This window comes from Choristoneura fumiferana, chromosome 13 (assembly GCF_025370935.1).
Source record: "Choristoneura fumiferana chromosome 13, NRCan_CFum_1, whole genome shotgun sequence".
NCBI classification, from domain to species: Eukaryota; Metazoa; Arthropoda; class Insecta; order Lepidoptera; family Tortricidae; genus Choristoneura; species Choristoneura fumiferana.
Window position 1 is genome coordinate 2544483 of NC_133484.1, and position 15764 is coordinate 2560246.

The following is a 15764-nucleotide window of genomic DNA, read 5'->3' on the forward strand; positions in this document are numbered from 1 at the left end:
AAGCGACAGGTTAATGTCTACTCTAGGACATTAGGTAACATGATTTAAAAAAGTAAGTTTAAGACGATTTTTTATTGATCATTTCTTTAACCACATTTCCAAACAACTTGGCTCCTTCCTCACTCTTACTGAATCCGGGAACTGTTTTCACTCTTTCAAACCACCTGGAACAAAAAATGTTTACTATCGTGAGGGAAGTTTCATTTTGATACGTAACAAGAACATAATGACGTGTATTAATTATGAGCACAGGTGGTAGGACCTTGTGCAAGGTCCGCCCGGATTGCTACCACCATCTTGCTCGTTAATCTTGCCGTGAAACAGCAGTGCTTGCACTGTTGTGTTTCGGCGTGGAGAGTAAGACAGCCGGTGAAATTACTGGCACTTGAGGTATCCCATCTTAGGCCTCTAGGTTGGCAACGCATCTGCAATCCCCCTGGTGTTGCAGGTGTCTATGGACGGTCAGGAATCAGGAGACCCACTTGCTCGTTTGCCATCCAGTTGAATAAAAAAAAAAAAAACACGTCCGATCATTTGATTGGTGCACGCAGTACGCGTCGACGCCCAAAAATTATGGTAAGCCGAGCACTAAACTTGACAGGTGAAATATCGATATCATATATGATACTCACTGCGCTTTTTTTTAGCATTAGAAATAAGGTAAAAAATCTTGACGAGTCTTTTTATTGAAAAACGTTTTTAAAAAAACCGGCGAAGAGTGCGTCGGACACGCCCGAAATAGGGTTCCGTAGCCATTACGAAAAAATTAAGTATTATTTCTTATTTTATACGAAATCTTCCAAGTTTAGGTATATTTTATACCTAAGGCTGCTATTTACTCATAAACTACAAATAATTCTCAAGCAAACTTAGCCGTTATAGTTTTCCTTGAAAGTTTGATATACTTACTAGCATCCTGATTTTTTTCAAATTTTTCCACCACCGGTTTAGATTTTAGAGGGGGGGGGGGAGGGACGCTCGATTTTAATGAAAATTTGCACTTTAAAGTTGAATATTTCGCAAACAAATCACTGAATCGAAAAATTGTTTTAGTAACCCCCTAATGGTTTTAAAATACCTATCCAACGATACCCTACACTATAGGGTTGGATGAGAAAAAAAAATCACCCCTACCTATGCTGACATCACACACAGTCCCTTTCATAAGAAGTCCTTTCATTTATTAATTAGAATACAGCTTGTAATTTTCTCATTTTTTAAATTACGGGGAGGGCTCATTTCAAATGTTACCCCTTTATTCAAAATTCATTCATTAATATTCTATCCGCATTTAGGTCACAAAAGTGCATGCATGTACCGAATTTCAGCTTACCTAATCGTTTCTTTAGATTCGAAGTAGGGATGCACGTTACGATTCGATTTTTATGAAGAGCAATTCAATGAGGGCTATCGTTTTTTGTCTCACTAGATGGAGCACTGTTGCGTGAGGTTTTTAAGTATGGCACTCTGTGGTATGGCTTTCAAATTCTGTTATTACGGGCGTGAAAACAAAGTTCAGATTAAAATCATATTTAAGAGCATGCCACAGTGTTGCATAGTCCCCGTTTTGTTCGGAAAAAAGGGAGGACAAAGGTTTCCGAAAGACAAAACTGTCTCAAAACACAGACATTCATTGCCCCGGAACGCATATTTGCCATAATTAATTTCAGATATTGCTAAATATTCACAAAATTATTCTAATTATAAATAAACCCGCTTAGCTCACCCAAAAACTACGAGATTTGACATTTCGGAGACCTCACGCTACACTAGCGCCTAGGAGCCTACTCGTGACCACGGCAACTGTAACGTTGCCGAAACATCGAGGTAAATATTACTTGTGCAATTAGCGTGATAAGTCCCGTTTGTGGTATTTTGACTATGAGTGAGAATCACGAAAGTTTAAAACGTTATAATGTATTAATTTGTTATAAGTACTTATTGAATATTTATTACCTATCTCCAATTCTTAATGAAGACAGATCGATTATAAACGGGTGCCGCCACAAATTCATATTACTAGTAGGCATTGTTTATGTTAGCAAGCGAAGTAAATAGATGTACACACAGAAATCAGAAACATGATGCGGATAGCTTAGAAAAAAGTCTTCATTGATTTTAATTATAGGTAGCTAAATTTTACTTATTTTACATTGTTTTATGCTGTATGTTATTTTATTGTGATTATACCGATGGCTCCGACGATATACATATCCAATGTGTGGTCAGATTTAATGTTTAAAATGTGTTTTATTTATCAAAATTTTGAACCGATTTTTGTGAGATTGATTCAAGAGTATGCGATTCGATCCATGGATCGTTTCAGTGGTTTACGATCCATTACGATTCAAAAGATCGATTCAAAGTGAAAAGTCGTGCATCCCTAATGCGAAGCAGATTTAATGAGGGCTATCGCGAATGAATTCGCCACTAGAGGCGCTAGTGTAGCGTGAGGTTTCCGAAATGTCAAATTACATAGTTTTTGAGTGAGCTACGCGGGTTTATTTTTAATTAGAAAAATTTTGTGAATATTTTGTAATATCTGAAATTAATTATGGCAAATATGCGTTCCGGGGCAATGAATGTCTGTGTTTTGAGACAGTTTTGTCTTTCGGAAACCTTTGTCCTCCCTTTTTTCCAAACAAAACGGGGGCTATGCAACACTGTGGCATGCTCAATATTTTTATGGTACGGTTTTAAGTTGTATTAAATATGATTTTAATCTAAACTTTGTTTTCACGCCCGTAATAACAGACTTTGAAAGCCATACTTAAAAACCTCACGCAACAGTGCGCCATATAGTGAGACAAAAAACGATAGCCCTCATTATAACAGAAGGAAGGACAGACAGACCCCCGAGTGATCTCACAAGGGTTGAAACCGCTATTAATTATGAAGCATGCCCTTAAAATCATGCATTACTTACGCCTTAATCCTTGGAGTCTTGAAAGCATCAATTCCAACAGAATTGAAGCTAATGACTGAAGCAGCGATACTGTAATCGGCCAAGGTCAGGTTATCTCCAGCGATGTACTGACGACCTTCCAAGAACGTCTCAACGAAGCCCAGAGCCTCTTCCACCTTCTTCAGCTTGGCTTCATCAGCTGGCTCCAACATTTGAGGGATCTGTAAATTACATTTGATTTACGGTCGATTACGTAACATTAAACATAGCCTGGGCGGAGTTTTTTTTAAATCGTGATTTATCTTTACCATTATAATTCAAAAACAAGCGTTTTCTCAGAGAGATGGGACTACGCTGGATCGATTGTTCGTTCCATATAGCATTGGCAGCAGCGGCAGCAGAGAACAGAGACGTTGTGTTGCTCAAAGGATGAACTCTGGTTGTGTTGGTAATGCTTCAGCGTAGTCTGGTGGTGGTGATAGTTTGGTTTGTGGATTTGTGTGTTGTGTTTTTACGGTATGAAAGTGCAAGAACTGTATGAACACACATTTTTTGTATACACGTAGCCGTCGTAAGATCGCGGGTGCGCTAAGTAGTTTTTCATAGTTCAGAATAATATAGAATAAAAGCTTTAAATTTTACTAACCAAGTAATCCATGTATCTCTGGTACAGCGTGCTGATATCAAAGTAAAGTCTCTGGTCGACCAGCGCACGCGCCTGCGGGTCCTCAGGGTACAGAGGGCTCCCCTTGCCATACTTGTTGACCAGGTACGTAATGATGGCACGGGACTCCCAGAGGGCGAAACCGTTGTCTACGATCGTGGGGACGGTGTGTTGAGGGTTCATCTGGAGTTTAGAGTTTAAGTTGTTGTTAATGCACTTTTTTTGCCACAATGAATAACTCGCGACTTGCATTCCACGGTTGTCCGCAATTCTCACGATGTCGTCAGTCCAAGTAGTGGGAGGAATGCCAACGCTTCGTTTTCCAGTCCATGGTCGCTACTCGAGAACTTTTTCATCCAACGGTTATCGGTTCTTCGAGCAATGTGGCCTGCCCATTGCTACTTCAACTTACATATTTTTCAAGTTATATATTAGTTTTCTATCATTTTCCAATGAAGATGTACTTTCGGGATGTTTTTTAAAGTCTGTCCCAAGATCAAGATTACAGCAGAAAACTACTAAGAGAATGTACTTATTGCATTACCTTTAGGTACTCTGGAGTGAGATGCTCCCCATCGCTGGTTTTGACGATCTTGAGGTTAAGCTCCAAGTCGAGTGCTTCTGCCACCATAAGGACGGACCAGCATGGCGGCGAGTACGGGGCGTAGTAAAAATCGATCGGCATGGTGTCTGTAACAAGTTATTTTTTTTCAAATCATAACACAGTTTACGGCCAACACTGCAAATGCACTGTGTAAGTTATAAGTAGGTAGTAACAGTATAAACTAAAACCTCTAAAACAACAAAAAACCGGCCAAGAGCATGTCGGACACGCCCAAGATAGGGATCGGATATACGGTTTTTGAGTTATTGCCGAAAAACTGCGCTTCTCAACAAAAGGACGAACGAGTAGGTAAGCAAGTGCCGTGAAGATACGCTCTTTTTCTGGTAATAGATTTTAAGACTGTAGTACCTAAGTGTTTTAATTGTGTTATAACGCACATAATATTACTTGATTTTTTTCGTAATGGCTACGGAACCCTATTTCGGGCGTGTCCGACACGCTCTTGGCCGGTTTTTAATTAAGGTTCAGTTTTAGTTATTGTTTCTATTGTTATTTTGTTTTGAATTAATTATGTGTTTGTTTAAATTAAAAATATTTTTATTAAAAAAATAGGTAGGAAGGTACATTAAAATCATTGCACAGTGAATAAACATTCATTCAATAGATAGAGCTAAGTTCAATGTCCAAATTATGTTAAAATATGTCCAAATTAAAACAATACAGCTAAGTTCAATGATGACCAGGATACGGAGTTTTGCAGCACATTCAGACCAAAGGAAACAATGAAGGACAATGTAAGTAATTACAAAAAAATATTTACGGATTTTCATTTTTACAATCCTAAAATTTAAACTTAAGACTCACTAACCTAGTTACGCTGAGTTTTCTTATAACATTTGCAGGTAAGTAATAAGAATCAACTCACCACTTTTTATGTGAGCTCTGTCGTACAGTCAAAAAAAACTTGACTTCTAGTGAGGAAAATGTTATTTATATCTTGAAACACTCGGTTATCTGGTACCGATTAGATCAGTTATAACTGAATATTACGTTACACTATCTTATAAATTTACAGGATTCCGTACAAACCTTTTTTTTCTTAATCCGGCCCATGATTAACCTGCAGGGCTAATACGAAACTCCAAACTCGAAGTTCGTGTCGTGCGGTCCTTCAGCAGGGCTACTACGAAACTCGAAACTCGAAGTTCGTATCGTACCGTCCCTCTCGCTCTCAATACAATACAATACAAATATTCTTTATTGCACACCATAAAGCAGTTCAAAAAACTTATGATATACCTAAACACTTAGATTCAGGGTAGACAATAGGCGGTCTTATCGCTTAAAAGCGATCTCTTCCAGACAACCATCGTATTAAATAGTGTAAGTGTCAGAGGGACCGCACGACACGAACTTCGAGTTTAGTGTTTCGTAGTAGCCCTGCTCACACTTATACTATTTAATACGAGAGCGAGAAGGACCGCACGACACGAACTTCGAGTTTCGAGTTTCGTAGTAGCCCTGCTGTATCTTACCGGAGGGTAAGTCCAGAACAAGCTGAAGATATAATTACATGTTTTGGTTAAGGATTCATCACTTTTATTAATACCCGCCACTTTGCTTCACCATTTGTACGTGGGTGGTGTCGCGTTAAACACAAAATTATAGTATAGATTTATACTGGGGCTTATCTACCGGTTCGAATCAGAGAGATAGTCGGGGGTCACCGACATAGCCAAATGAATTAGCTCGTTGAAATGGCAATGAGCAGGCCATATAGCACGCAGCACAAATGGCCGTAGGGGAGCCGAAAGGTTCTCGAATTAAGACCACGGATCGGCAAGCGCAGCGTAGGACGTCCACCAACGAGATGGACGAATAACTTGGTTAAATCCGCAGGTTCATGGATGCAGGCCGCTTCCAACCGAAGCAACTGGAGGTCTACGGGCGAGGTTGTCCAACTGCAAATTTTCTACTGCTACGACTTATATAATGATAATGAACACTTATGTAAATATTTAGCGCGAAGGTTTTCACAGCAACTCAATCATAAATTTTAATAAACTTGTGGACCCCAAAAAGTGACTTTTAAAAAGATAGTAGAACGCATATCAAAGGTAAACAATTAAGAATGATTATGCCAAGTCAGTGTTATTACAGTCACCAGCATTAATATCTGCCACAGAGAAGCGTGTAAAAATATCTAACACGTCCTTCTGGCTCTAGAAATAGAGTCGTATCAGATATGTATGCACGCTTGTCGTGTCAGATATTGGTGCTGGTGACTGTACCAACATAGAAAGAAGGTGTAACTTGGGTGGGTGAGTAATATCAGAATCATTACGAATGCTTCAATGATTTGATTATTATTGAAAGTACTTATTGAATTTCGTGACGAGGCATGATGGTAATCGTAGATAATGATATGTACGAGTATATTATGTATAGCTATACTACCTTACTGACAATTATATTTTTGAAGGCAAGTTTATTGTTTTATCAGCAAATAGATTTTTTTTATGTGATAGGTGATAGCGTAGTAAACGAACAGCAAAGCGAGCAAGGAGTAAAATTGGAAAAAAATGTGATTGTGAAAATAAAGTTCAGTAAAAAATCATAGTGGGTCAAAAACATTTAGGAAAAAAAAGGAATGGAAACTTTGCTACTAGGAAATAACAATTTTAGGAAAATTATCTAACCAGCCTTGTTTTTTTTTTAATTAAAACTTTTCTATTTAGTCAATTTTCTCCTTTTCAGTATTGAGTCTCCTCGTGGCGCTAAAAATATTCATTTTAAATATTTATCTATAACATTGATCATGCTGCATGACGGGCATAATGTAATCTGAGTGATGCGGTATTTTAGAGATATTGCAACATATTTTGTTAATATTATGACGAAAATAAATACCAATTGAAAAAAAAAATATCACCACAATATAAAAGACCCGGCTCGACTCCGGTCTTCGACTTCGGGTTTCTAATAGACTCTCGTTCGTAATTCCTTATTTACCGCCCTTAAGACACAATGTAGTATTAAAGGATTCCCCCCTACGCTTTTTCAGCCGCCTCTTTCACTTATTTACTTTCGCATTATACTTATGTGAAAAACTTAAGTAATTGACCTGTTGTATTTAGTAGTGCACAGGATTCAAATGGAGCTTAAGTCATTTATCAAATTCGGAACGTCAATTCGAAAGGTCTTTTCTTAAGTTTTTCTCCTATACTAGCTTTTGCCCGCGGCTTCGCCCGCGTGGAATTCGGTTATCGCGCGCTGTTCCCTCGAGAAAAATGGAGAGCTCAGCCCCTGGATTCCACTTGAACGTCGAAGGCTCTGAGATATATTTGTAAGATACCAAATTGATCAAAAAGGACGAAGAATCTTCATAACTGTACTAACACTAACATAATGAATGAATAAGTACAAATAATAATAAATAGTATTATATTCTATTCGATGTTCATTTGTATTTATTCTCTCCTTATAATGTGTTCTTTCGTGTTTGAACACAGGTATGTGTAAATAATTATTTCTCTCTCTCTAACATAATAATATAAGCCACGGAACTTCTGTTACCGATCGACCAACGTTCGGTTGTATGTCAAAATGTGACATAAGTAATTTCAGTAAAATTGCTACTAGTAATGGGGCGTGATTATGCTAGGAAGCTAAAACCTAATTTCGGCAAAGTGAACTTAGATCCAGTACATTTCCTATACATTCGATTGATTCACTAATCTTTGTATTTATTTCAATATGGCAGCCTGCAAACACAGAATGCGAGCGAAAAACATGCAAAATGTGTTGACCAGCTGTGTCACTTTGTCTTTATCATTCATCAATTTTTTTTTTGATACTACCTCAAACTGTAACCAGACGTTTGCCATCCAATCGAATAAAAAAAATAGAATTAACTACCATAATTATATTTACAAGGTCCCGTCAAACAAAAAGAGAATTAAAATATTTCATAATTTATTATGCTTTAAAATATCTTAAAAAATACAATCCGCTGTACGGAATGAACGTGTGAGAGAATGAAAACAAATCTGTGTGGAGTATGTCTACTTCTTCATCAAACTGTCGACCAAATGCTTGAAAGCCTCCAGGCCCTTCTCATTTGCCTCCTGGTACCCTGGAGCTGTGGACTTAACTGTCTCGTACCATCTGAAAAAATAGACATGGCCATATTAAAATACCTTTATCTATGTACACCCATTTAGTAAATCCTCAATTATGCGTTCAAAAACCATAGGTAATGACCAGCATTACGCCATTGGATTCCAGACATATCTACCTAGTTCTCGTTAATGCACGTCATTTTCAATGGTTCTTGAACACATGATAGAGGATTTAATATATGGATATAGATAAAATATTGTATGCATAACTGTACGTAATTAGGCCTTAAAACACTCATGTGACCCTATTATGAAACTCGGCTACGCCTAAACGCGTAAACGGTGACATTGTGGTTTGGCCTCATGTGAAGTCGAAAATTAATACAATATCGTAAGCCTTTCATAAGAAGAGAAGCATAAGGCAGCACATACACAATCACACAAACACGCACTGCGGGGTCTGCGGTGCACTGCAGGGCTACTACGAAACTCTTAACTCGAAGTTCGTGTCGTGCGGTCCCTCTGACACTTATACTATTTAATACGAGAGCGAGAGGGACGGTGCGATACGAAGTTTCGAGTTTCATAGTAGCCCTGCTGGTCTCCTGCCGGAATAAGTGGGCTGAGGCCAATCATTTCAACGCAGGCCCAGTGCAAATTGGGAAGTTAACACACACCAATGATGATTTCTCATGGTAAATTTGAAATGTAATTTTGGACATAAATTCCGAAAAACTTAGAGGTGCGAACCGACGACCCTTTGCTGGAGACACTATAGTTCAAACAACTGAGCTACTGCGGTTTCACGGGACCCTACCTATATTTTAGTCAACCAGTCTTCGCCGCTAGGATTAGAAGATTACCTCTTAACATTAGGGTATTTCTTGAAGTCGATGTCGGTGACTTCGAAGCTGGAGACACTAGCGATGAGGCTCAAGTCTGCAACGGTCAGGTTGGGTCCAGCCGCATACTTCTGACCCTCCAGGAATGTGTCCAGGTACTTCAGAGCTTCCTCGATCTTGGCCAGCTTGCTTGGGTCGGCCGGGGCGCCGCCAAACAGTTGTGGGTACTGGCAAGAAAAAACAGTCAATATTATTTATAGCTCTAGCCTCGAGTTACTTACTAAAGCGTGTATAATACTTTATAGAGGACCAATTAATACTATGAATAACGGCCGAATGTACTTTATAAAGTACAAATTATTTATATTAAATATAATGACCCGGATAACTCACGTTTTAAATCGAGTTTAGCTCGACATGTTTCGGGCTAATCCGTAGCCCTTCGTCTTCGGAGCAACGCGACTCAGCGCCTCTGAACAGCGCCGCTGAGTCGCGTTGCTCCGAAAACGAAGGGCTACGGATTAGCCCGAAACATGTCGAGCTAAACTCGATTTAAAACGTGAGTTATCCGGGTCTTTATATTTAATATGAGTGAGTCTCACGGTAGTTTCATGTTCAAAATTACAAATTATTCATTGAATAAAGAATTCTAAGAATTTTGAAATAATATACAAAATAATAAAGCAGTTCAACCACGTCTAGGTCTTAAGCACTAAGTTTGTTAAAAAGTGTCAGGACTCAGGAGGTTAATAAAACAAAAGTGGTACATCATCATCATCAGCCAGAAGACCTCCATTGTCCATTTATAAACTGCCACTAAAGAAATTTTTTGCACGTGTTTTGCATTAAGGGGATCCCATGCCCCAATGACCTTCGATCTGAATTCCTTAGTTTTCTAATGTTTTTTGTAACTTATTATATTAACAACAACGGCTTTAAGCAATATAGTATCCCATATTAACTTCAAAGTTCATTGTCTTGGAGATATTTAGCATCAAAGTTGAACAGTTTTAGGCCAAAAAAAACTGGTTTTCTGGCCATAACTTTTGTATTAATTAGTTTGAAATGAAAACCCTCGACACATTTTTAGAGATCAATATATATACGAAATAAATGTTTTTTTAGACAATGTAAAAAAAACATACAAAATTAAGTAAGTATTATTCATTTTTTTTAATCCGGTAGACAAAAATGGAGATAAACGATTGAAGAACCGATAGCCGTTTGACTTATAAGTCTATCTGTAGTGCAAAAGTAGAAGATACGATTCGACGAAAATAAATGATTTGATTTGATTTGATTCAAAACTTGTCAAAAATCGTATAGGTATACGATTTGTAAAAATATAGCATTGACATGCTAATGTTCAATAGAGGAAAAATTCCTGTCACCGTGCTATTACCTCTATTAGGTACTAATTGGAATTAAGTACATACACACACATTGACACACAGTAAACACACACATACACAGTTTTAGTACTTAAACAGTTTTGCAGGGCTATGTGCAAAAAAACTATGTAAAATAATGTCAAATAAATACTTTTTTATTCATTTTTACCCGACTGTCTAAACGGCTGGACGGATTCTAACATATTGGATTTGTCATAACTGTCGGAGTGACATAGGCTATATAATATTTCAATATAGCGTCCGTGAAAAAAAATCAAATGGGTATCAAATGACAGCTAATAAAATGCCCATTCTAGAAATAAAATAAAACATTACATTTAAGAAATCTAAAAACCCAACTATTACCTTAAAAACTAATTTTAGAAGCTAATTTACAGTTCAACAGCCGGGACCCATTTAAATCGTGACGCTCAAAAATTCTGAGTAGGTACATACTTAATGGGTCCCGACTGTTAACTTAAACTTTTTCAGCCTTATTCATAAAAAGTTAGAGCCTCCTTGAAAGCTCCTTGAAGGCCCGATGCTAAAAAACATGATTCATAAACGTCTGTTAGCGCTAATCAGTCGATCAAGGCTCTGCTAAAGTTAGAGGACCGTAGACCCTCCTTTATCTCTCTGCTAAGTCACAAAATGGCCGCCACAGGTTTGAACAGCTGACTTTGACTAGAGCAAAAAACCATAGGTACCGAAGATATTTATAGTGAAGGCAGGGCTACGCAGATTAAAAAAAAAAACAGGAAAATTTATTTCAAGAATTTGTATTTAAAAATCCTCTAAATTAGCAACAATAAATTAACAATAAATATGTAAAAAAAATAAGGATGATTAACATAATTATGGCTTTTTGCACAACATAAACATGCGGATCGGAAATGGCGGGAAAAGAAACATCTCGCTTTTTCTTTTTTTTCCTGGTAATTTGCTGTCACTGCTGTCAATTTTTTTTTTTTAATTATCGATTAGGCCATTTTTTGTCTTTGATTTGTCAAGGTGGCCAACATAACGCGTCTAATCCGTCTATCAGCAGCTCAACAACTAGCAGACTGCTAGCAAGCGTTTATGAATCATACTTCTTGACAACCGTCTAACAAGCTTAATCAGTCTGCTAAGTAACAGACCGATCAAACCTCAATTAAGGATTTTTTATGAATAAGGCTGTTAGTTATTAGAGTAGAGTTAACAGAGTTCTAAACCACTAGACTTATTTTCTTCCTTTTAGTTTTTAAGGCAGTCGGGTTTTTGATTTTTTTAAATGAATTTAATGATGGATAACTTCTATCTATGGAAGTCTACTTTATCAGTTTCCTATTCCACTACTCGTACAGAGTGTCTTCCCTCAATGATCAGTTAAACTTATACCTTTATAACCAAAGCCCTATGTCTACTTACAAAGAAGTCAGAGAATCTCTGGTACAGGGTGCCGATATCGAAGTACAGTCTCTGGTCGACCAGCGCGCGCGCCTTCGGGTCCTCAGGGTACAGAGGGCTCCCCTTGCCGTATTTGTTGACCAGGTAGGTGATGATGGCACGGGACTCCCAGATGGAAAGACCATCGTCGACTAGGGTGGGGACTGTGTGTTGAGGGTTGAGCTGTGGGCAAAGAAGTGTAGTTTAGACAATGAACTATAAACAACTGGTACATTTTTTAGGGTTCCGTAGCCAAAATGGCAAAAACGGAACCCTTATAGTTTCACCATGTCTGTCTGTCTGTCCGTCCGCGGCTTTGCTCGGGGACTATCAGTGCTAGAAAGCTGTAATTTTCAATTTTTTCGTAATGGCTACGGAACTCTATTTCGGGCGTGTCCGACACGCTCTTGGCCGGTTTTTTTGTGTTCTTACAGTGTGGAGGTAGAGAAGCTGTACCTATGCACATTTGTTGCACAGACTCAGCTATCATAAGGTCGCGGGTGAGCAAAGGTTTCACCATCCATTGATTACGTAATGTTAACTGACTGTTAAATGTGATGCCGTCTCTATTTGTTTTGTTCGAATAGACAGAGACGGCATCACATTTAACCGTCAGTTAACACTAATCAACGGATGGTGAAACAGCCCCTAATTGTGTTTAGTTCATTGATATAGACCTCCGCAAAGTAACCCCTGGTTCAATCTAACACAGCTGTTGGACGTGTTGTTGCTGTTACCCTCTGATAGCTTTTTCCTAATAAATACTCTGAAGGTTTGTTAATAAATAACTTCAATGCAAGTCTTCTCATTCAATTAACTAGTAAGAAAAATCTACACGCCACGATCTAAACAAGTTTTTACTATTCCAATTCCCAGCTAAAGTGTTTCTCAGAACATCTATTGGCTGCGTGCCTCAGTACTTCCTTTCGGCACTGACTCTCCTTGAACTGGATTGTGAAACGTAATCGGTTCCGCCGTGCCGGTTCGCACGCAACTATATCGGTATGGTACCTCATGGGGGTTACTACGAGATTCGAAAATCGAATTTCGTATCGTATCGTCCCTCTCGCTCTCGTAATAAATAATTAGCGTCAGCGGGACGGTAGCTGGAGGGCCCTATGCGAGCCGAAAAGCTATCCAATAACCGACAAAAAGTTGGAAACCCCCGACTTTGTCACTTCAAAGTTCAATAACTCAAAAACGGCTGAACCGATTTTGATAAAACATGTCTAAGAACCATGGCTAGAAAATCTGCTTTCAATTAAAAAAAAAACCGCATTCAAATCGGCCCACCCGTTTAAGAGCTACGGTGCCACAGACAGACAGACACACACACACACAGACACAGACACACATAGCGGTCAAAACTTATAACACCCCTCTTTTTGCGTCGGGGGTTAAAAATACAAAGTACACACAATTTAATCGTTATACAATATACACTATCGAGGTCGACCTTATGTACAAAAACATTGTTCAGCCACTAAAACGTCATCATCCCAGCTCTCCCGTACTTCCCATACGTCCCACTGCTGGACACAGGCCTCCTCTCAGAATAAGAGGGCTTGAGCCGTAGTTCCAACGCGGGCCCAGTGAGGGTTGGAAACGCACACACCACATAAAAACTGCACCCCGCTTGTAAAAACTTAGGTACTGGAAATCACTGCTTACTCGGAAACTCCCCCGGAAATATCCCTGGTTTTCGACGATGACTACGAGCTATGGAGAGAGCAATGCCAATACCCCTAGTGTAAGTTTTCCCATTACCATTCAATTTTTATGGTATTTTGCCGCCTGCTATTTAGTGCCTGAGGCGGACACCAAAACTACGCTATACTACCCACTGTTGTCATTTATTGAGACGTTCTAAGGGAGGCCTGTGTTAAACAGTAAACATCTTCCGGTTTATGATGATAATAGGGTGTATATAGATTTAGAAGACATATACTTAACCTGTAAATTCTTGGTCTAAAATCGCAATAAACTCAGTTTATCCTTGAAAAAGCCATTGAAATGAAATTGAACGTTTTCGCAATTTCATTTTATCACGGTTTTCATTCAATAGAAGATAATAATAAAGAGAACACAAACAATTAAGCCTTAACTTCTATTTATACAACTTAATTAAATCTATTAAATTAATAATACCTATATGTATGTATATATATGTTATATATAGGTATATCTTTATAATATGTGTGATAAAGTACATGACCTGGCGGATGTGGAGAGCTAATTTTGTTTTCTGCCAACAAACTGTCATGCAGTTTGGCAGATATTTTTTTTTTTTTTTTTCTTTTGAACAATGTTATGTTATTTGAGAAAATAATAATAAAAAAAAAATTATCATTATGCACACATAATACTTTATCAAATAATGGCAAATAAATACTATCTTATTATCAATTTACAATCGTTACAACTTACGTCGTTTTGTAATCATGGACAACCTTAAAAGAGTTTGTTGACCCTAGGAATTCTATTGTGCCTACTTACCTACCTAGGCCAAATTGCATTCGCGTAATGTATTTGGCCTCCAAATGTTTCTACATCATTACAGTACAGGCCAAGGGAATTGGTATTAAAGTTTTCTGTTATTGTACTTACATGTATCCCTAGAATGAATCGCATTTAAACAATTCCACGGTCCCCTGTCAATTTTTTTTTTGGAAATTTCCTAATAAATATGTTTACAGACTGACCTACTGCGGACCCCTGATACAAATGCTATGGACCCCTAGGGGGTCCGTGAACCCCACTTTAAGAAACTTGGTCTACCGGGTATGGGCACCACACGAGGACCTTTTTCCCTCAACGGTTATCTGTTCTTCGGGCGCCCGATTCCACTTCAACTTGTATGTTCTTCGATCTATGTCGGTGACTTATAATTTTATATTTCAGTGTATAATTACGATTTTCTCATAAAATGACCTACTCCTTATACCTAATAGTTTTTGTACATACATACATATAAAAGGGGATCCGAAAAATAAATAAGACGCCTCAACAATTCAAAGTAAGTAGGTCCTACTTAGTTGAGGTAAATAAGTACATTGTTTTGTTAAACCAAACAACAGATAGGATTAAATAACTAACCAATTAAAAACGAAAGGTATGGAATTCCTTTACCTCATGATTAATTAAACAAATATTTACAATATTATTTTATCGTTATATTTTTCCTTATTGTTCACCTAAATAACTAGTATAATTATTTTATTGGTCCTCTGTAATGAAAATCTTTACGTTGTAACTAGTTAGAAACGATATTGGACAAAATAAGTTTAAATTAAATTCTTTTGAAAAGGAACCTACCTATATTCACCGTCTCCATACGTCAGTATTCAGTATTTATTTATTGCAACACCTTTTACAAAAAATTATGAAAAATGATGCCCTGTTGGAGCGTGGGAATTTTAAAATTAATTACATTAATTAACTTATACATAACATAAGTATTATGCTATTTTAACCTCATGTAATTTTTAGGAAGAGGTTAACATATCTATCACTTGATAATGCGACTAGGATAGAAGAAAATTAGCTTTCCTTTCAACTACATAAATAATATACCCTCCCCTTTCTCTGGTAGCCTCCTATATACCTAGCCGAAATTTACGTGTCGCTTATAGTGTGCTAGAACGTTGTATAAACAATAATATTATAAAGAATTATTTTTAAGGTTGGTAATCTTAAATTTAATCTACATTTCAAAAAATATATATCACTAGAAAAATAATTTTCCGTGAACTCTTTTCTCGTCCTAAAATGTATATTCCCGTATATGCCACACTTCACAATTGCAACTGCAGTGTATGAATATTAATTAATCGCAAAAACTCGTCAAA

At 37.6% G+C, this 15764-nt stretch overlaps 1 protein-coding gene across 4 annotated transcripts in view; it reads right to left on the minus strand.

Annotated features, from left to right (window-relative positions):
• Nucleotides 1–57: 57 nt before the first annotated feature.
• The window catches only part of LOC141433890 (glutathione S-transferase 1-1-like), a 26512-nt gene continuing 10805 nt past the window's right edge, over nt 58–15764 (minus strand). Inside the window, exons 1-5 of one of the 4 annotated variants that reach the window (XM_074095999.1) lie at nt 5060–5169; nt 4114–4259; nt 3552–3752; nt 2927–3126; nt 58–164 (exon numbers count right to left, since the gene is read on the minus strand). In XM_074095999.1, coding sequence (XP_073952100.1) covers nt 59–164; nt 2927–3126; nt 3552–3752; nt 4114–4254 — 648 coding nt within the window. In that variant the 5' untranslated portion in view covers nt 4255–4259; nt 5060–5169 and the 3' untranslated portion in view covers nt 58. Of the gene's footprint in view, nt 165–2926; nt 3127–3551; nt 3753–4113; nt 4260–5002; nt 8302–9118; nt 9325–11898; nt 12100–15764 lie in introns of those variants that run through there. The other 3 variants (XM_074096000.1, XM_074096002.1, XM_074095998.1) reach the window with 3 other exon arrangements.